Source organism: Leopardus geoffroyi, chromosome D1, assembly GCF_018350155.1.
Source record: "Leopardus geoffroyi isolate Oge1 chromosome D1, O.geoffroyi_Oge1_pat1.0, whole genome shotgun sequence".
In the NCBI taxonomy this organism is placed as follows: domain Eukaryota; kingdom Metazoa; phylum Chordata; class Mammalia; order Carnivora; family Felidae; genus Leopardus; species Leopardus geoffroyi.
Window position 1 is genome coordinate 54,519,514 of NC_059329.1, and position 21,532 is coordinate 54,541,045.

The window sequence follows — 21,532 nt, forward strand, 5'->3', positions numbered from 1 at the left end:
TGTCATGTCTTTAATTTCCTTAGTGGAATGCTTACATTAAATCAATGACAATGTAGAGGGGGAAGAGCAATACTGATACTCTGTTCTCAGGTTCTGAATGTTTCTTGGTAGTTCTTGAGTGGTTTGTTTGTAACATGAATGAAGTAAAGGAAATAGTGATTTATAATTAAAATATTAACTCTTTTAAAGATACTGCATTCTTTTTTTAAAACACATGTCTTCATATCGCTTCTATGTATTCCATTTTATACCTATGAAATACATTGTAATACTGGTTTATCGACTTGGCAAAATCATCTATAAAAATTACTACTTTTCTGAGGCGCCTGGGCAGCTCAGTCAGTTAAGCGTCTGACTCTTGGCTCAGCTCGGGTAATGATCTCACGTTTCATGAAATCGAGCTCTGCATTGGGCTCTGCACTGAGTGTGGAGACTGCTTGGGATTCTCTCTCTTCTCTCTGCTCCTTCCCTGCTCGCTCTCTCTCAAAAATAAGTAAATAAACATTACCAAAAAATTACTACTTTGCTAAAACTTCATTTAGAGCTAAGGTTTGTTTTGTTTTGTTTTAGTTGTAAGGATAGTGTGAAGTAATGGGGAGTGTAGGTAAAGTTAGTACTTAATGAATTCTCTGAAAACACTCTGCTCAGATTCTCTGAGCACTGGTTTACATTGTGTATGCAATCTCTGTAATCCCATTTAGAGGTTCTGCTCTTTACCAAATACGGTTTTTGCACTATTGAGTACTCCATAAAAGTTACAAATACATAGCCAATTAAGGTAAAAAGAGGAATTGATGATAAACATATATAGTTTATAACATATTAATTTCTGAAATGTTAACTAACGGCATTTGATAAAGTAAATTGTAATATAACCACATTGAGGAGTATTATATAATTAAGTCTGATTTCTGTAAAAGGCATTAAATATCATAAAGTGCTAATGTTTCAATGAAAAAATGAAGCAATGTGATCCCAACTTTGTCAAAAATACACAACACTGGAATGAAGTAACCTCAAATATTAATAGTGATTGCCTCTGGGGATGATTATTGTGGACATTTTATTCTTTTTGTGGGCATATGTTTCATTTTCTGTACAGAATTGTGTTACTTTTATAATCTGTATAAAGCATAAAACAAACATTTTCCCACTGCCATGCTCATGTTACCTCTCTGAAATGAAGTCCTCACTGACTTGCAAGGAAGAACATTTGTCACTTTTTAAAACAAATATGGTCTTTTGGAAATGTTTTATGTAGTATTTTTAGTTCATATTTTCGAGCCATCACTTGAGCTTGAATAAATTATTTGAATTGTATAAACATTTTCATTCCATTGAGAACACTGAAGCTAAAAGTATAAAGCATAAACCTGAAGCTTTCTGAATAACTGTTTATTTTTCTTTTTTCTTTTTTCTTTTTTTTTTTAAGTTTACTTATTTATTGTGAGACGGAGCACAAACAGGGGAGGAGCAGAGAGGGAGGGAGAAGCCCAAGCAGGCTCTGTGCAGCCAGGGCAGTGTAGAGCCCAGCGTGGGGCTTGAACTCATAAAACTGTTGCGATCATAACCTGAGCCAAAATCAACTGGATGCTCAACCGACTGAGCCACCCAGGTGCCCCTGAGTAACTGTTTCTTAATATTTAGAAGTTGTGCTTCAGAGTTTGGTAATTTCCTTCACTGTCAGATTTGAGGTTTCTTGTTTTTGTTTTAGTTTTTGGTCAAATGTCCATTGACAAACCACCTCTTTTTAAGAGCAAAGATTGCAAGTGGGAATATATATTATATTTACCCTTTTATGTTTTATAATCTTGAATGCTTAGATTTATGTAAATCTTTTCCTGATTTTTAGAGGACCAGAAGGAAAATGAAAAGATGAAAAGTGAAGAGCAGCCAATAAATTCAGAAACCTGCTCTACACCCAGTGCTCTGGAAGAGGCTACTGTGAAAGTAGAAAAGGAGGATGAAAAGGAACTTGTGAAACTGCCCGTCATAGTCAAGCTAGAAAAACCTTTGCCAGAAAGTGAGGATAAAAGGATTATTAAAGAAGAAAGCGATTCCTTCAAGGAAAATGTCAAACCCACTAAAGTTGAAGTTAAGGAATTTAGAGCAGATCCAAAAGATATCAAAAGTAGCACGGAGAAGCTAGAGCCAGAGAGGCTAGAGTTCGGTGGCAGTGTCAGGTCTTCTCAAGAGATCACTGAGAAGTCGACTGAAGAAACCGAGAAACTTAAAAATGACCAGCAGGCCAAGATACCACTAAAAAAACGAGAAATTAAACTGAGTGATGATTTTGACAGTCCAATCAAAGGACCTTTGTGTAAATCCGTTACTCCAACAAAAGAGTTTTTAAAAGATGAAATAAAACAAGAGGAAGAGACTTGTAAAAGGATCTCCACAATCACTATTTTGGGTCATGAAGGTAAACAACTGGTAAATGGAGAAGTTAGTGATGAAAAGGTAACTCCACATTTTAAAACAGAACAAATGGAGACAAAGTTTTATGATACAAAGGAGGATAGCTGTAGCCCCTCTAAAGACAGGAGCGTCATCATGGAGGGAAATGGAGCAGAGTCCTTAAATTCTGTCATAACGAATATGAAAATAGGTGATCTTGAGAAGGAAGTGGTCCCTGTAGGGAAAGATGCAGATAATTCAGTATCAGTCTTAGAGACCCAGAATCAAAAAGGACAGCTAGAGGAAACCGGTCCTCCAGAAATGGAAATCTCTCTTGAGACTTCTGAGATGGCAAAGGATCTCTCTTTGAAAACTGCTTTATCTGCCACTGAATCTAGTACCCTGAAGGTTGACGAGAAGTCTCCCAAAAGTAAAAAGGATAAGCGCCCACCAGTCCTAGAATGTCTTGAAAAGTTAGAGAAGTCCAAAAAAACTTTTCTTGATAAGGACACACAAAGATTGAGTCCAATACCAGAGGAGGTTCCGAAATATACTCTAGAATCAGTAAAGTCAGTCTCTCCTGAGGCAGCGGAAACTTCTGCACCGTCTAACATGACTGACCACTGTGAGAAGTCAGCCTCAGAAAAAGAAGTGGTAGAATGTCAGAGTACAAGTTCCATTGAAGGTCATTCCCTGGAAAAAACAGACCCAGAAATTCTAAAAAAGGATTCTGAATCCACAAAGGTAGAAACGGATAATCTGGACAATGCCCAGACCTCTGGCACAGAGGATCCTTCTGAGACAAAGGGTTCTATGCAAAAAAGCAAATTTAAATATAAGTTGATTCCTGAGGAAGAAACCACTGCCTCAGAAAACACAGAGATAACCTCTGAAAGGCAGAAAGAGGGCATCAAATTAACAATTAGGATATCCAGTCGGAAGAAGAAGCCAGATTCTCCTCCCCAAATTCTAGAACCAGAAACCAAGCAAGAGAAGACAGAAAAGGAAGAAGAGAAAACAAACGTAGGTCGTACCTTGAGGCGGTCTCCAAGAATATCTAGACCCACAGCAAAAGTGGCTGAGATCAGAGATCAGAAAGCTGATAAAAAAAGAGGGGAAGGGGAAGATGAAGTGGAAGAAGAGTCAGCAGCTTCGCAGAAAGCAGACAAAAAAGAAAATTTGAAAAAAACAGAGAAGGATACAAATTCTAAAGTAAGCAAGGTAAAATTTCTCCTATTTCAAGTTTTAATTTTTATTAGAAATAATTGGGTCTAAGTGTAACTCTTGGTTTGGCTAAACAGAAGTCATTCAAAGAGAACTTTAAAAAAAAAAAAAGGTATCTTTCTTCCTTTGTCTGTGTTGTCTTTTCTCAATAGTTGTCAACAGACATTAAATTTTCGGACTATACAATCTTGTCATCTTTTAAATTTTTTCTCTGTTACAGGCATTACGGGAATATATTTTCTATGTAAACTGTAGGTGATACCCAGCCTGTAGGATTGAAAACTGAAAATACCCCATACACACTGTTAATAGAAACACTTGTAACATCTCTTTCCAGTTCTTTTTCCATACGTTCATGGGTATGTTCATAAATATTTACCCATTCACTGAAACAATAAATTAAATCGAATATGTTCATTTTTCTATGAATGTTTCACTTATCAGTGTGTCTCTGAACTCTTTCCATGTCTGTACATGTAGTCTACCTTTTGGTTATTGATGGCTACATAGTATTCCATAGTGTGGATGTACCTCAGTTTATTAACCACTCCCTTATTGATTGACATTTAGGTTGTTTCCAATTTTTCACTATTACAGGCAATGCTGCATTGAAGATCCTTTTGGACATAAGTGAGTATTTCTTTAGAATAGACTCCTAGAATTGGCATTGCTGGGTCAAGGGGCATGTGTATTTTAACTTTTGATAGCTATTGCCACACTGCCCTCCCCAAAAGGCCCCGTTCGTATACCCTCTCATTACTAAGTATGAGAGTGTCTATTTTCCCCCATTTTAATCATTAGTCTTAGAAGCCAGAATTCTTTTTCCTATAACTCTTTTTTTTAAGCCAGACCTTGACAAGTCTTTGGCAAGTTTATAGGAGTTTGTTATAATTAAAAGTGCTACTTTTGTTTTTAATTTATTTAAGTGATCAGATTGTTCTTCATAGTAAGTGATCCTTTCTTCCCTAAAATACTGAAATTTTAATTTTTAAAAATAATTTCCCCTTCTGTTGTTAGAATTATTTTGGTCTTTGATGGGGACTTATGCTATAGGAATGAACTGAAATATGAATTAAAAGACTGTGAAACCAGGGAGTAAAAAAGCAGTTTACAACATTATAAACTTATTCTCTGAATAATATATTTCAATATTTGTCAGGATTTTTATATGCAGTTCTGACCTATAAAAAATTTTACATTCACCTCTAATATGGGAATTTAAATTTTTATGTTAACAATGTGTGAGAATATAGTCAGTGCTCTAGTATAAATAGAGCCTTTAAAATGTGCATGGCCTTTGACCCAGAATCCTCTTCAAGGAATTTATCCTAACCACAGAGGTTTGTAAAAATTTATATTTAGAAGGACCCATTTTTTATGAAAGTGAAAAACTGGGAAACTACCTAAATGTCTGTCTAGTAAGAGATTAGATAAATACAGCTATGTGATGGCATATCATACAGTCATCTACAGTGATGTAAATAATATTTTTTCACTAGGGAAAATATTTAAAAGAGAGAATGTTAATTATAATCCCCTCCAACAAAAATAGAATAAATTATGAAAATATGTACCAAAATTTAACAGTAGGTAGATCTGCGATAAGGATATAATAATTTTCATTTTCTTCTTATATATTGACTAAACATGGACATATAATCAGAAGTTTGTTTTTTAACGTTCTCATTATACCAAATTATCCCAATTTTTAATTTTATACAAGGTAAAACCCAAAGGCAAAGTTCGATGGACTGGTTCTCGAACACGTGGCAGGTGGAAATATTCTAGCAATGATGAAAGTGAAGGGTCGGACAGTGAAAAATCATCTGCAGCTTCAGAAGAAGAGGAAGAAAAAGAAAGCGAAGAAGCCATCCTAGCAGATGATGATGAACCGTGCAAAAAATGTGGCCTTCCAAACCATCCTGAACTAGTATGTACCTGATCTAAATGGACAGTCTTCATCTTACTGGCATGTTGTGGTTACCCAAAGGCAGTCTAACTCTTCTAGGTTTGATCATGATTTGAAATTTGTTTATTGCTGCGCAACTTATGTGTACAAAATAATCTTTGTTTCTCAAATAATAACCCAATTCTGCTTTCATTCTACTTGGTTTATATATTGCTGTTTCCTCTACTTAAGGATACACTCTTAACCTCTTCTCACAATCAGTGAATTAGTCAAATATTTTTATTCTCTTCTTTTTCTTTAAATGTTTCTTCTTTCCCTTTCAGTTAATTCATAATGATATTTCTGAAGTGCCAACTTTAAAGAAGGCCTAATGGGGCGCCTGGGTGGCGCAGTCGGTTAAGCGTCCGACTTCAGCCAGGTCACGATCTCGCGGTCCGTGAGTTCGAGCCCCGCATCAGGCTCTGGGCTGATGGCTCAGAGCCTGGAGCCTGTTTCCGATTCTGTGTCTCCCTCTCTCTCTGCCCCTCCCCTGTTCATGCTCTGTCTCTCTCTGTCCCAAAAATAAATAAACGTTGAAAAAAAAATGCATTTAAAAAAGAAGGCCTAATGGCCTTATTGCCTTCCGTGGAAACATTTAAGTCAAGTAGTAACCTAGTAGGGCTTTACACTTTGGGAAATAGGCAGTCTTAAAGAAAAAAACAAAACAAAACAATTAAGAAGATAAATTATAGACCATATATATTCAGAAGAATAGTGAGATTTACATGGTACTTTCTTACCCAGGAAGTTCTTCAAAGATAGCCTAAATCAGGAAAACCAGTTCATAACCTGTTTATATATTTTTTGCAGTTCATAAGTGCTTTCTAGAGAGGCTGTTGAAGAAACACTCTTGTAAATGAATGCCCAATTCTATACAACCAGCCTTTTTTTTTTTTTTTTTTTTAATAGATCTGACTTGAGAGGCAATTTCCAACTACTAAGTAGAAAGAAAAGTAAAGAAAGATGGTTCCACGTAGGTAGAATTTTGTTTAGCAGAAACTTTTTGGAATCCATTAAAGTTTGGAAAATTCATCTGAGGTAGTTCTCCAAGACTCTTTTTCCTAGAAAGCTCTGTGGGGTAATGGGAAAAGCATTGGAGCAGGACACACTTGGATGGAGGTCCTGCTTTCACCCCTTATTAGGTGCTCTAGTTTGTATCTTAATTTCTTTGTTATAAAATGAAAATAATACCACATACTTCTTTTGAGGGCTGTTTTTAGTAAGTTATGTAAAGTTGACCTACCACAATTCCTGACCTCTAGTATGTGCTAGTTTAAAGTTATTTGTGGTTTACTTGTTCTTTTCTTCCTTGATGTTAAAATCATACCTGGAAATTAAATATATCAATGATGTTTATCATATCCCCGCAGTTTCAGAGAATTCAAGTAAAAGATAAAACTTAGAACCAGAGAATGACTTTAGCTCTGAGAAGAATATATGTTGAAATTATGCTGAAAAGACCCTTCCAAGAATTTTTATGATCATCAGGCTGTGAAAATTAGGTCAAGATTTTTGTGTGAGGCCAAGAAGAGATTTGCGATAGTGGTTTTTTTCTGCTCTCCAAATGAAAAACTAACACGTGTGTTCTTTCCTGGCCATTTCTATATCTTTTTAAAATAAGAGAGTGCACTTTAACTGAGGCAGCAATAGATATCAACAACAAAAGGGGTGTGAGGAAATGAGACGTAAAATGAGGTGAGCAAGATGATACTGAGGAGATGGAGAAGTTGCACCCTCCTTGGAATACACACATTTTAACGACTGCTCTGAAAATCCTGTTGCTGGTTACTGTGCTAAAAAGGAATGACATTGGAAACTGAAGATCCAAATGTGGATTTCTTGTGCCCAGTGTTTAAGAATAATCATCAAATCAAAATGTCAAGCAACTACTATATGTTATGTGGTAGGGAAATGATTCTGAATTAGAAAGACATGGTCCCTGTCCTCACTGAGCTTACAGCAGAAAAATAAATTCATTTATAAGTATAGAACTCTATGGGGTGTTCCAGATGTTTTAGTCAAAGTAAATGCATTATTGCCTGAGGCTTGGAAACCTTACCTAGTAGTTTATTTTAATGGAATTTTATATTTATTGCAGAATAGAGACAAACATCATTTTTAAAAAGTTGCATTCCAAAAGTTTACTTTTAATTTTGTTATTTAAAATTTAGATTATGTTTTATCTTGGAAACAATGTGATAAATGAAATCAGGTGCCCAGGTTAGTCCACATATGCCTGTGTGATCAGTCAGTCATATAACTCAAGTGTAACACTAACATGACTTAGTATGGAATTCTGGGTATTGGCAGCAAATGGTAATGATGCATTGTATGGAGAAAGGGAAAGATAGTTTTTCACTTCTAAATCGTTGCACATGGATGCACATCCCACCACCCTCCTCTACCCTCCATGGTTCGTGTGAGCAGTTTAGAAACTGCTTTACGTATATACTACAGTTGAACACATAAATGAAGTATAGAGAATTGGAGCCAGGTTTCGCAGTGTCAGAGAAAAGAAGTTAAGAGATAAGAAAGCACAAAGGCTAGAATGAGCCCTGTGGTGCTGGATACTAGTATGAACTGATGTTTGTTTATTTTAATATAGATACCTGTATATGCATAGGTTGCTATACATACGTCTGCTTCCTAGCTCTGTCCTCTGAGAGAGCTTAGAAGTGGTCATACCTAGTATCATAGCATTCAGTACCTAGATGGTGGTTTCTAAATACCATTCTCCAATCATGGAACCAGGGCTTCTAGGAGAAATGGCTAGTTCAAAGGCTTGGGCAGGGAAAATACAAGATGTGCCTGGAGCATCCTGTCCTGAAGTGTCAGAGAGTAAAAAAGTGCTTTCAAAGAAAAGATGCAAATGAGTCTTAAGGACACAGGAGCCTACCTGGAAAAACTCCCAGTGTGTCTATGGCTGGGGCAACTTGAACAATAAATTAATAGTTTAGATTCTAGCCTAAAGAAAATAAATCTTCATTAGTTAATCCTGATATAAAGAAGTGATTGAAAAACAAATAAATGGAAGGAGAAGGGCATATTTTCTTCACAGAATTTCAAATAGTAGAAGGCATGGAAATAGCGAATCATCATTAGAACACCACCGTAACAGCTGTTGTAAGCAATAATTGTAGCACTGATGAGTGCTAAAATTAGTGGGTGAAATTTATTAATTACTGTGGTTGATTTTATCAACGTTTATTTATTTTTGGGACAGAGGGAGACAGAGCATGAACGGGGGAGGGGCAGAGAGAGAGGGAGACACAGAATCAGAAACAGGCTCCAGGCTCTGAGCCATCAGGCCAGAGCCTGACGCGGGGCTCGAACTCACGGACCGCGAGATCGTGACCTGAGCTGAAGTCGGACGCTTAACCGACTGCGCAACCCAGGCGCCCCATACTGTGGTTGATTTTAGCTTATATCTCCAAATTCTTTGATACTCCTCCCTCTAGAAAGTGGAGCTTAATTCTCCTCCCCTTGAATGTGGACTGGACTTGTCCTTTCTAATGAGAATAGGTATGGAAGGTGAAAAGTAGTAACTTTACAGTGATGAAAACCAACAGATACTATCATAATCAAGTAATCAAGGTTAATATTACTACTAATAAGTCATAGTGGTGTCATGTACTCCCAGATATGATGCAGTGAGCAGGGCACTTCACCTCTGTTGAATTCTTCTCCAAAACGCATAACCTCAGTCTAATCAAGAGAAGACTTCAGACAAACCCAAAATGAGGGGCAGTCTACATAATATCTGACTAGTACTCTTCAAAATTGTCAAAGTCATGGAAAACAGAAAGACCAAGTTATTACAGATCAGAGGAGATTGAGAAAACATGGTTAAATGGGATATAATATCCTGGATTTTTCTGGAATCAGAAAAAGGACATTAGTGGAAAAGCTGGTGAAATCTGAATACGGTCTATTGGTTACTTAAGAGTAATGTACTGATGTTAATTTCTTAATTTTGATAAATGTCCCATGGTTATGTAAGATGTTAACATGAATGGAAGCAGGATAAAAGATTTATGAAAACTCTACTGTCTTTGCAACTCTTCTGTAAATCTAAAATTATTTAAAAATAAGGTTTTTTTAAGTTAAACATTCCTGAGTGTACATTTTAAGTTTTAGAGAATTGGTCTTCTTAAACTCCGATAACATAAAGTGACAACTTAAGGCTAATTATTAGCCTTTGTTTGCGAACATGATGGCCCTTAAGTATAGCTTCATTCCTTATACCTTCATCCCTTTCTTATTTGAATTGACATGATAAAAAGAATCATGAATGTTTCTTACAGACCAGCAATTGAAATGCTATTTAAAGTGGGATTTATGTGTATTTTTAAAATCTTCTGTGTGGTAGGGAAGTTTATGATCCTTGAGCTATAAAACTCTATTATAAAAAGAATATGTTGTTATAGCCCTTGAGGAACGCTAAAAAAGGATTATAACTCTAGTTCAGAAGAATTTGTAATTTTTCACCAAATTTTGCAGGTCAGCATTTTGTAAATGATTTTACTTTACTTTTTAAAAAACTGACATGTTAGGTCCCTCATTACAGAGTTTTTTAGTTTTAGGCAAATAAAGGTACTTTGATATAGCATAATTCTTAGTACAGTTCTAAAAAATATTGAAATGTCTTTAACTTCAGAATCATTGACTTTTAGTTACAGTTAGGTTGACATTAACCTGTGGTGTATTTCAGATTCTTCTGTGTGACTCTTGTGACAGTGGATACCACACTGCCTGCCTTCGCCCTCCTCTGATGATCATCCCAGATGGAGAATGGTTCTGCCCGCCTTGCCAACATGTATGACCCAGCATAGCTTTGTTTGTAGTCTTCAGTTTTATAGTCCAATTAATGAGACTTCTTGACAGCCACTAAACATTTTTAATCTTCGAAGCAATTTCTAAATATTATTTATCTTTTGTTTGAAGTTCTGTGAATTTTGAGACTATTGGAAAACTACCTTTTATTAATATCTTTTAAACCTTTTTTTTTTTTTTTTACTCCCAGAGCATTTATTTCTCAAGGACCTCTAATTTTTATAAAATTCTAATCTCTAATTTTTTTCACACTTGTTAACAGGCAAAAATGGCCCCAAATTAAAATGATTTGTGAGGACAGAAATAAGTTTCTTCCTGTTCTTGTTTCATCCTCCTTTCCATTTCTACCTACCTCCTTCTTGTCAGTTTTATGGATGGTATTATGAATTATGTAGCACTATGATGCTACTATGAATAGAAACATGGGTTATATTTCTCTTCTATCTTGACTCAGGTAAATTTCTTTTGAAAGCTGAAGAATAGGTTCTTTTTATGCCACCATACCCAAGGGGTCTCTCTCTTACAAGTCCAGTCTCATTTCACTTTAGAAATGATGGGCATTATCGCATTTCCCAGTAAAGTGGACTTCCTTGGCTTAACATAGCTTTATCAGTTACATTCTTCAGCTCTTTTTTGACCCAGTAACCATGTGGCATGGTTCTGTAATTTTTTGACATCCGCTTTTGAAAAATAGTGATTGGCACCATTACATTATATTTTATGTAGAACTTTCTCCCTTAAAAATGTTGTGGGGTTTTTAAAACGTTTTAATCACTATCATGTAAGCATGTGGAGCCAAATGCTATTTTAAACGTTCATTACTACCAGCTAGATAGGCATAGGATGTATTTCTTGATGAGGCTGTAAGTTTCCCTAACATGTGCATTACTTCAGAGATAACTGTGCCCATCTTTAGTTCAGTGGAGGCCAGGGCACCTCTTGATTTAATTAAACAGAAGGAGCATCTCAGTGTTTCCTTACTCTGTGGCCCCTTATCGGCTCTCATAATAGCACAGTATCCATGACCTAACTAAAATTCAAGGGATAAATGATTGTGGAAAGGTGTTAAAAATGACATTCCTGGGTACTCCTGGCTGGCTTAGTTGGTAGAGCATATGACCCTTGATCATGAGTTCAAGCTTCGCATTGGGCATAGAGCTTACTTTAAAAATAATAATAATAGTAACACTTATGTTTTGCTCTTCCAGAAACTACTGTGTGAGAAATTAGAAGAACAGTTGCAGGATTTGGATGTGGCCTTAAAGAAGAAGGAGCGTGCTGAACGCAGGTATTGTGAAATGTGTGTTAATGTTTTACTTGGGAATTTGATAGCAAAATTGTCTTCCAGCACAGGTTAATATATCTTTCTAAAGCAGGAATTGGCAAACTGTGACCTGTAGGTCAAATTTGGCGTGCTTCTTGTTTTTATACTGCCTACTAAGAATTTTATTTTTCATTTTTAAATGATTGGGAAAAAAATCAAAACAAGAATCTTATTTCATGACACATGAAAATGATATAGTCTGAATTCATGGTCCAGAAAAAAAGTGTTATTGGAACACAGCCATGTTCATTTGTTTATATATTGCCTGTTGCTGCTTTTGCACTACAGCAGCACAGTTGACTAGTTGCAACAGAAACCATATGACCTGCCACGCCTAATTTATTATCTGTCCTTTTACAGGAAAAGTTTGCCCACTCTTGATCTAAAACATTTATCAAAACCTACTCTGAATAAATATTGGCCCAATTATTGTGGAGGATATGTACCTTACTCAGTATGTAGTGAGTACAAGAAGATTCTAAGAACTGGTCTAGTTACCCATGTCATCTGTTTGGTGGGCAGAATTAATACCGGTGAGATAAAGAGCATTTAAATGCTGAACTATGTCATAAGAGTCATAACTTACAGTCATAAGAAATGCCTCCCTTTTCGATATACCACTGCAATGTCGTCTTAAAGCAGTTGGAGAATGCTTCTTGGAGGAGGTAAGAATGGAGTTGAACACAATCTTTAAAAGGGGGCTCAAAATCAAGACAGTAAGTTTATGTTTATTTATATTTATGTGTACCTTCTTTGATTAATCTATTGCTAAACAGTTTTTCATGCCTACTGTGTACCAAACTGAAGAGAAAAGGTGAGTGAGCCAAAACTCTCCTTAGATGGAGCTCAGCTCTGTCAGAATACAGACATTGGAGCCAGTGATACAGTAAAGTAGATTAAGGTATATTCAGAGCAATACAAGAACACTGTGGAGGGGCATTTTAGTTGGGTTAGGGATTTGGGTTATCGGGCAAGTCCTTGGAAGGTAACTTAGGGTTGGACATGCAGAGAAAGGTATTTCAGGCAAAGAACCAAATGCAAGCAAGGACAGTGTGAACATGAGAGTGGGAGAGTGGTAGGAGATGAAGCTATAAAAGTGGGTTGAGGCTGAACTGTGAACTGTTTGGCCTATTTGAGTAGGGAATTTGAATTCTTCCTTACAGGTGGTAAGAGAGCCATCAAAGGAGAGATAAGTATGATCAGATTTTTATTTCAGAAAAAATGCCCTGGTAACACTAAGAAGAAGGAATTAAAGTCCATACTGTTGCAGTAGAGACTAGGAGAGCCAGTGAGGCCTGAACTGGGGCATTCATTATGCAAGAAAGTGGGTGTGTTAAAGAGAATCTTCCGAAAATTAAGTAGTAGGATTTGATGCCCATTTGTACTTAGTATGAGAAAATCTAAGCAATGTCTCCTGGTTGGTCTTACTACCTTCATTTGCTGCTGCTGTAACTTTTACCTGCTATCTCACAGTCTTCCCCCCAAAGTGTAGCTTGCTTTATAAAGGCAGTCAGCTAGCTCATTTGATAATCCACAGACTTTACTCTGCAAACCGTGCACCCTGTGCGTTCAGCCTCTAGATCCTGTTTTTGTCCTTACTAGTCAGCTTGAGCTCTCTGGTTTATAATGGATGCTACTTGGTTTAAAGACAAAATTAGTCTCTAAAGTTAACTAGGAGATTAAAGTACCTCATTGTTTAAAATCAGTTTTCTAAATGCCTTTGTATTTAGAAACTGGGTACTAGTCCTATATATAATTATTAAGACTCTTTTGATATTCAGAGTTGTCCCTGTTTTTATTTTTGACACTGGAGAAAAATCTAACTTAAGGATGCTTCAAATTAAATCTTAATAAAAATTAGGCATTTTCTTTATTCTTTTTGAAATCTGCCTGCCCTGCTGAGAAATGAGCAGTTTTCTCATGTCCTGAAGCTGATTTGACTCAGCAATGCAGATAATTAATAGGTTCAGACCTTAAGGGCTTGGAAGAAAATATATTCTCTAAACATCAAGTCTGTAAACCACCTAAGAATTTGCCTGATACTCAGATTAATTATATCTGCTTGTTTTTTTGGAGACTTATGATGCTTATGCCTTTTATATTTGGAAAGACTGGTTAAATATTTTGGACTGTTGCCTCATATACTATAAAGTATACTGTTGCAATTAAGGAATATTTAAAAATTTTAAATTTTAGAAATTTATGTTCAAATATGCCACAGTATTTGTTCACACTAGGGGTCTCTCATTTACTAACTCATTTGCTTTCTCTTCTACCTTTGATAGTCCTCTTTACTTAAATGTCATCCTTTAAGAGGACATCTATAATTGTGGCTTTGGATCACACACTAAATCCTTTTTGAGATTGGATCACAGAAAGGAGTGCCAAGTTGTTACAAGGAGACCAGTCTGGCACAAAGCCAGTTAACTGAACTAATTGCTGTTATTTTTTAATTCTCCCTAATAATCTGGGTAAAAAAGTTTTCCTTATAGCTCCTAATGTACATGCTTCCTGATGTATATGAATCTTAGGGGCTCTAAACAGCAAAATATTTATATTTCTAAAGTAACTAATATATTAAGTATAAATTCCGGGTGACTTCATCTGTTTTTAAAAATGAGCATTTTTATTCATCCTTTTTAAAATGGGTGAAATAGGGGCGCCTGGGTGGCTCAGTCGGTTGAGCGTCCGACTTCGGCTCAGGTCACGATCTCACCGACCGTGAGTTCGAGCCCCGCGTCGGGCTCTGGGCTGATGGCTCAGAGCCTGGAGCCTGCTTCTGGTTCTGTGTCTCCCTCTCTCTCTGCCTGTCCCCCGTTCATGCTCTGTCTCTCTCTGTCTCAAAAATAAATAAACGTTAAAAAAATTTAAAAAAATAAAAAATAAAATAAAAATAAAATAAAATGGGTGAAATAATTTCTAGAAACTTCGAGCCTAGCACAAGGGCATCTTTCCCCTTGTTCATTCATTTATTCAACATTTAGTGAGCACTTACTTTATGCCAGGCAATGTAATCAACATGAAGTATATTATGTGGCCTTTATCTTAAAGGGCTCTAAAGTATGGTGAAAAAGATGGATTTGTCAGTGAGTAATTAGTGACTAGCTAGCGGCTGTCTACAGAGCTGGAGCTGTGATGCTCCGTGAAATTTGATGTTTCTCAGAAGTTCCTCCAACTGGTTTGTAAACATCCCTTCCAGACCTTGGTGCCAGAAATTATTTGGGAATTCAAATAGCTCTGTACTTTCAGAGTACTTTTACTAGTGTTCACTAGCAAGAGAGTTGGATTTAATCAGGGTTGGAATTTTCCAGGTAATGTAACAGAGGGAAGGAGAGAAAGAGACAAGGAATTTGAAAGTGTATGCAAAGGAGTATTTATATTGATGGACCGTGGAGTCTAAGCCAGGTAAGAGGGAAAGTAAGGACATAAGGGAGTCATGGACAGTGAAAAGACGCTAGGGTCAATGTATAGACGTCCCACTGGAGTCAGGGAATTGTTGAAATCAGTGTACCAGAGGGAGTGAGCGGGAAAGGGAGCCAGTAGAAGTCAGAGAATAGATTCCCTGAACCTGAAATTTTAGGAGGGGTGTGGTTATTTGTAATGATGAGGCCTGGGCCCAATATGATCTTTGAGCTAGGTGGTGGTGAGATGGAATGGAAGATGTCTCTTTCTGTAAGACTAATGAGCAAGAGAATGCCGTGATGAGAAATCATACCTACCTTCAAGATCCTACTCATTAACACCTATTTAAAGCCTCAACTTCCTCAGCTCTTCAAACAAGTTATTCTTTTTTCATGTTTCCATTATACCTATTAGTAATGAGCTACAGTCAGCTGTTAACTAATTGTGAGGACAAGAACCATGTATTATTTACCTTTAGGATTCCCAAGCCTGAAACAAATCGTTACCTAATATGGTGGATGTGAACTAAATGTTTTTCAGCTGGGCTGAGGAGATAATAATAATTAAGTGAAAGTAGATTTTTAGGTATAAAAGAGGAAACTGCTACAACAGTAAACTTGGTCAGTTTAAGGACGGATAAAGGTTGAACATATTTAGTATAAAAGAGGAAACTGATAAAATAGTAAACTTGGTTAGTTTAAAGACAGATATGTGTTGAACATATTTAGTACAGAGAACTCAAGTTCTGACTTACCCATGAGGCCTTCCCTGTTAATTTCAGCTAGTATTGTTCTTGCCTTTCCTAGTTTTTAATTCATTAACTGTACTATTTTTTATTAGGTTTTGATTAAAATAACGTTATCATTTTCTTACCTGCCAATTTTACTGAATGGCTTTATAACCCATCTCAAAAAGACTAAGATTCTTGTTACCAGAGCCAAGAGGGCAATATAAGCTGTGTTCTAAAGGACCCAGGTGACTGGATGATTAATACCCTTCTATAAGGGACATCATCACAAATAAAAGGAGGAGGAGTGGTCACTATTTTCTTTCAGTTCAACATACATATAACACCTCATCTGTTCTTGGTGAATTGAATTAACTTTGAGAGAACCAATTTGTTATGTAAATTTTGTTGAATTAAAATCAACAAAGGTTTGTTTCTTTGAAAAGAAACTATGGAGATCTCGTTAGTGTTCTAAATCCACATTTTCTGGAGAAGTGTTAACTGGCTCTAAAAATAATTTTCATTGGAGCAAGTAGGGTGCAGAGCCATGTGGCTGCATTGCCTTTTTTCCTCCTCTTTAAAAGATTGGTCTTGGTATCATTCACTGGGACCTTGACATGGTTCTATTGTATAGAATTCTTTTTTATATATATATACTGTATTTATTACCATGAGATGATAGCTGTATGTACACATATATGAAAACTTCCAGCATAACAAAGATCTAGTTTGTCCAGTGTTGACTGTCTAATCACTTTATCAGTAAGTCTCTTCATGAAGTTTCCTTGTCTATTTCAGTTTGTAGGTTTTATTTTATCAGTATAATTACTTATAAGGCTACAATTTTCAGCTACATCTTTTTACAATTTTTACCATTAGAAAGTTGTGTGCCTCCCACAGATAGCAATACGATAAGCTTTATAGACAGTAGCTAACGTCTGTGACCTAGCCTCTGCTATTACCATGAAATCAAAATTTTAGTAGTCTGTGTTAATGATGTTTTCCTAACAATTTTATTTTTAGCAAATCTCATTTCGCATGCATTTTTGTTTTTCATTTAAAGGAAAGAACGTTTGGTGTATGTGGGTATCAGTATTGAGAACATCATTCCTCCACAAGTAAGTTTCTGGTTTGCAGTATTTTTTAAAGAAGAGACTACCATAATTGTTCTAAAATTAACCCACTGTGTGTAATGTGAGTAGTTTTAAATATATAGTGTACCTATCTTATTAAAAATAAAATTTAAGACCTTAAATCACCTGTATTTTCCTTCATGGTAAAAATTACATATGTACTGGGATGCCTGGATGGCTCATTCAGTAGAGGGGGTGACTCTGGATCCTCAGGGTCGTGAGTTTGACCCCTATGATGGGTGTAGAGTTTACTTAAATACTACTACTACTGCTGCAATTAAATATATACTGATAGCTCCAAAATGTAATACCATCCAAATCAGATTTATATAACTCACCCCAGTAGGCTCTATATTCTCCTTTCCTCCTGTTTTTTTTTTAAAGCCCTGTGTTGGGTAATTTGTTTTTAGCTTCTTTATGTGTTATTTATATAAAGTGACAAAAGAATAGTTCAGGGTTTTTAATTCTGTGCTTTAGGGGTTGGTTATTAGAAACTTCAATATTTGTTCTTAACCGATGGTTTCTTTGGAGGGTTATTGTTTTGCATTTATTGGTCTAATTTATAATTACAGATGTCTCATGAGTGAAAGTACATGTAACATGGTTTTCATTTCAAAAGAAGAAATGTTCTTAATTTCATACATTATTTTTAATTTGGGCTTAATTAAATCACACACTTAAGTAAGTGGTCTTGGTTAGTTACTGTCCTTCAGCACCATGCTTCTTTTTTTTTATAAATCCATTATTTTGTTGATTCAGCATACTTAGTGAATATCTTACATGTGTTAAATTATTGGTTAAAAAATTATCATTGGAGGGCAGCCTTGATGACTCAGTTGGTTGAGCATCCAACTTCAGCTCACATCATGATCTCACAGTTGGTGAGTTTTAGGCCCCACATCAGGCTCACTGCTATTAGCACAGAGCCTGCTCCGGATCCTCTGTCCCCCCTCTCTCTCTTTCCCTCCCCTGCTCGCTCGCTCTCTCTCTCTCTGTCTCAAAAATAAATAAACATTAAAAAATTTATCAGTGGGGAAACTTCATCATGGTTGTTTTATTTTTTGGGGGACAGAGAGAGACAGAGCATGAACGGGGGAGGGGCAGAGAGAGAGGGAGACACAGAATCGGAAACAGGCTCCAGGCTCTGAGCCATCAGCCCAGAGCCTGACGCGGGGCTCGAACCCATGGACCGCGAGATCGTGACCTGGCTGAAGTCGGACGCTTAACCGACTGCGCCACCCAGGCGCCCCTCATCATGGTTGTTTTAAAAGAGGTAATTGTAAAATCACAGAAACATAACAATTTTTATACAGAAGTGCTTCAGCCTTTGATGACCAATATTCTTTTTAATCTCTCTACTTAGTGTTTCTGTGTGTATTCAGTTTTGGGCAGGGGATCACCTCATTTTTTCAGATCTTTTACATGTGCTGCCTAAACAGACATTAGAAAACTATTAATTTCAAGTAACTTTCTGTCCTAATAACCTACATATTTATTATCATATTTTTAAACCAGGAGCCAGATTTTTCTGAAGATCATGAAGAAAAGAAAAAAGATTCAAAAAAATCCAAAGCAAACTTGCTTGAAAGGCGGTCAACAAGAACACGGAAATGTATAAGTTATAGGTATGAAATATGTAGAAATGGTTATAATGAAAAAGTGTAAAATGTTTCTTAAATTATACAACATGGTCCAAAAGTATCTGCTTTTCCCCATCATAATGGTCATTAGTAGTTGTATATATGTTACTTACTGTCTTTAGAATCATACAGCTTTAGAGCAGCCAGCATGATCTTTTCAAAATGTAAATTTGCTCATGTCATCCTCTTCTGCTTTGTCAAATTTCTGTAGCTCTTAGAGTAAGGATTGATGCCTTTACAAGGCCCCTAAAGGCACTGCATAGCCCACTCTGTGCTTAGCTTTTTGATTCCATCTCATCCACATTTTTCCTTACTCTGTCAATATCAGCCACAGTCTTCTTTCAGCTCCTTTGCATATGCTATTTATTGTACCTAAGACCTCCCTCCTGTTTTTGCTTGTTAACCTTCTCTTAATGAAATCTATTATATGCCCTCATAGCAACCAGTTCTTCTTTTGAAAGCACTTATGATGATTGTAATGATTGTGATTTTAATTATTGAATTAATATTTCTCTCCCCCATTGGACTATTGTTAGCATGAAGGTAAGGACCAATGTCTGTTTCACACATGCTTCTGCCGTTTACAGCTGGCATAGTGCCCCGAGTAGTAAGTGTTCCATAAATGCCTGTTGAAAGAATCAGTAAATATAATTTGGTTTACTGTCTGCCACCAGAAATATCAGAGAGGAAAGGAGGGAGACAGAGAGAGTTTTCCAAGGTCACTCTGTTAGTAGCTAAACCTACACTAAAATGTTGTCTTCTAAATGTCTGCTAGTCTAGTGTTCTTTCCACTTGTCTCACTAAAATAGTAAGTAAGTTATATTCTAATTATTGTAGATCATTGTTTGACCTCTGGTCTCCTTAGATAACACCAAAAGAGTCTTTAACTTGAATAACTGGAGGTGAAAAACAAAATTGATTTCATGGAATTTAAGCTCGCTTCTTGTTTATGAACTTTTTCATCAGTGATCATGGAAGAGTTCCCATGTATTGTTTGCTGCTGTTGTTAATTGTTAAAGCTGTAAAATGCAGTGCAATCAGTAAATGTAAAATCCTTAATACATATGAGAATGGTACCCATCTTATTCTTTAAAAAACAAAAGCTTTGAAAAATAAAAAACACCATTTTATATGAAATCATTATAACTAATGAAATCAAAGTCTACTGATGGGAAGGGCAAGCATAAAGTCAAGTTCTGCTGTAATCCAACATATATTTTCCTAAAAATTATCATCCTGTGCAAAAACACAATAAAAACCATAGAGATTATAGGAAATATGGAGGTAGGGCCACACTCAGAAATTTCAGTAGTGACACTTTTTTTTAAAGATGTGACTCTAATAAAAATGCAGTACCATTTGGCAGATGTTAAATGGTTAAGAACTAATATAAATACTGCACTAAATATGACATTTTATGCTGAAAAAGCCCTGGTTTGTCTGTGGAAGTGATTGAGGTGGGTTGCAGTTTGTAAATTATTATGTGGTGGTAGAAGGAGAGTTCTTTGAAATCAACCAGAAAGTTGTAACACCAGGCGCAGCTGGCTATAACTTATAACACACATGATGAGGTGAGGTTGCTGGTGGATATTTGAGGTGTGTGTGTGTGTGTGTGTGTGTGTGTGTGTGTGTGTGTGTGTGTTGTGTGTTGTGTATGCCTGTGTGGCTAGGTGCACTTTTCTACATTTACCTAGTGTTTATCACAAATAAAATTACTTACAGGTATAAAATACACATTATGCTTGAATTGTTTCCTCATATATCAGTCACGTTATAACAATTTACATTTTCAGAACAAGCCTTCTAGCAGGACTATATTATCTTTCAACCTTGATGTTGCTAAAGGAAGCAGGGATTTACTCTTAGTATTGTGTCTTGGATATACACCCAGAAGTGAGATTGCTGGATAATCATATGGTAGTTCTCTTTTTGTTTTATTGGGGAACTGCTGTGATGTTTTCCATGGCAGCTGTGCCATTTTGCATTGCCACCAGCAGTGTATAGTGTTTCCAGGTTTTCCACATCCTTGCCAACAGTTGTTGGCTTTGGGTTTTTTGTTTGTTTGTTTTTGGGGTTTTGTTTGTTTGTTGTTTTTGTTTTTGTTTTTGCTGGTGACTGTCCTAGCAGATGTGAGGCAGTATCTCATGATTTTGCTTTGCATTTTCCTAATGGTTGTTGGTGATCATCCTTTCATGTGCTTGGTAGGTGTTTGTATATCTCTTGTTATTTTTTACTTATTATTTCTCCTTCTTGGTACTTTTTAAAGAAATTTAACTGAGATGTATTAAGAGAGTCCTTCATATTGCTTTCTCTTAATTTTAAGTTTTATTCTTCACATTTAAGCTCTAAATACACCTAGAATTTAATTTGTACATGGCACACAATGGGATTATTGTTAGTATAAAATGTAAAGCACTTAGTAAAGTATTACCACAGAAAGAAGAGAAAAAAGAATTTCATCACTATTATCATTTCATAATTATTTATCGCATTTTTATTGCTTCTAACAGGATAACATAAGAGTTAACTATAGGGAGCATTGGATTGGGGTACAGAAGGCTAAGACTATAGTTTCACTGTACCATGTATTACCCATGTAACTTGGAATGGTCCAGTTCTCTAGGTCTTGGTTGATGGTGGATTAATGCAGATGATCCCTTCAGCTCTAAAATTGTATGACAGTAATATAGAAACTTATGATAAACTATATTCTTCAGCATAAAATGTATTATGTGATTCATTTAGTTCCCAAAAAGGTTTAAGGAAGGCATATAATCTTAGTGTAAGGAACAACTTTTTAAACATAGCACCAAACATAGAAACAATAATGGAAAGGATATTTGATTACATGAAAGTTAAGAAAGACTCAGACAAAAGCATTTACTTCTAAAATATTTTCTTCTA

General features: G+C 36.0%; 1 protein-coding gene across 2 annotated transcripts in view; it reads left to right on the plus strand.

Annotated features, from left to right (window-relative positions):
• RSF1 (remodeling and spacing factor 1) overlaps positions 1–21,532 on the plus strand; it is a 156,021-nt gene that overhangs the window by 119,743 nt on the left and 14,746 nt on the right. Inside the window, exons 6-11 of one of the 2 annotated variants that reach the window (XM_045483870.1) lie at positions 1,853–3,618; positions 5,345–5,551; positions 10,281–10,385; positions 11,611–11,690; positions 16,919–16,973; positions 18,504–18,613. In XM_045483870.1, the coding sequence (XP_045339826.1) occupies positions 1,853–3,618; positions 5,345–5,551; positions 10,281–10,385; positions 11,611–11,690; positions 16,919–16,973; positions 18,504–18,613 (2,323 nt within the window). The remainder of the gene's footprint in view (positions 1–1,852; positions 3,619–5,344; positions 5,552–10,280; positions 10,386–11,610; positions 11,691–16,918; positions 16,974–18,503; positions 18,614–21,532) is intronic. The other variant, XM_045483871.1, reaches the window with a different exon arrangement.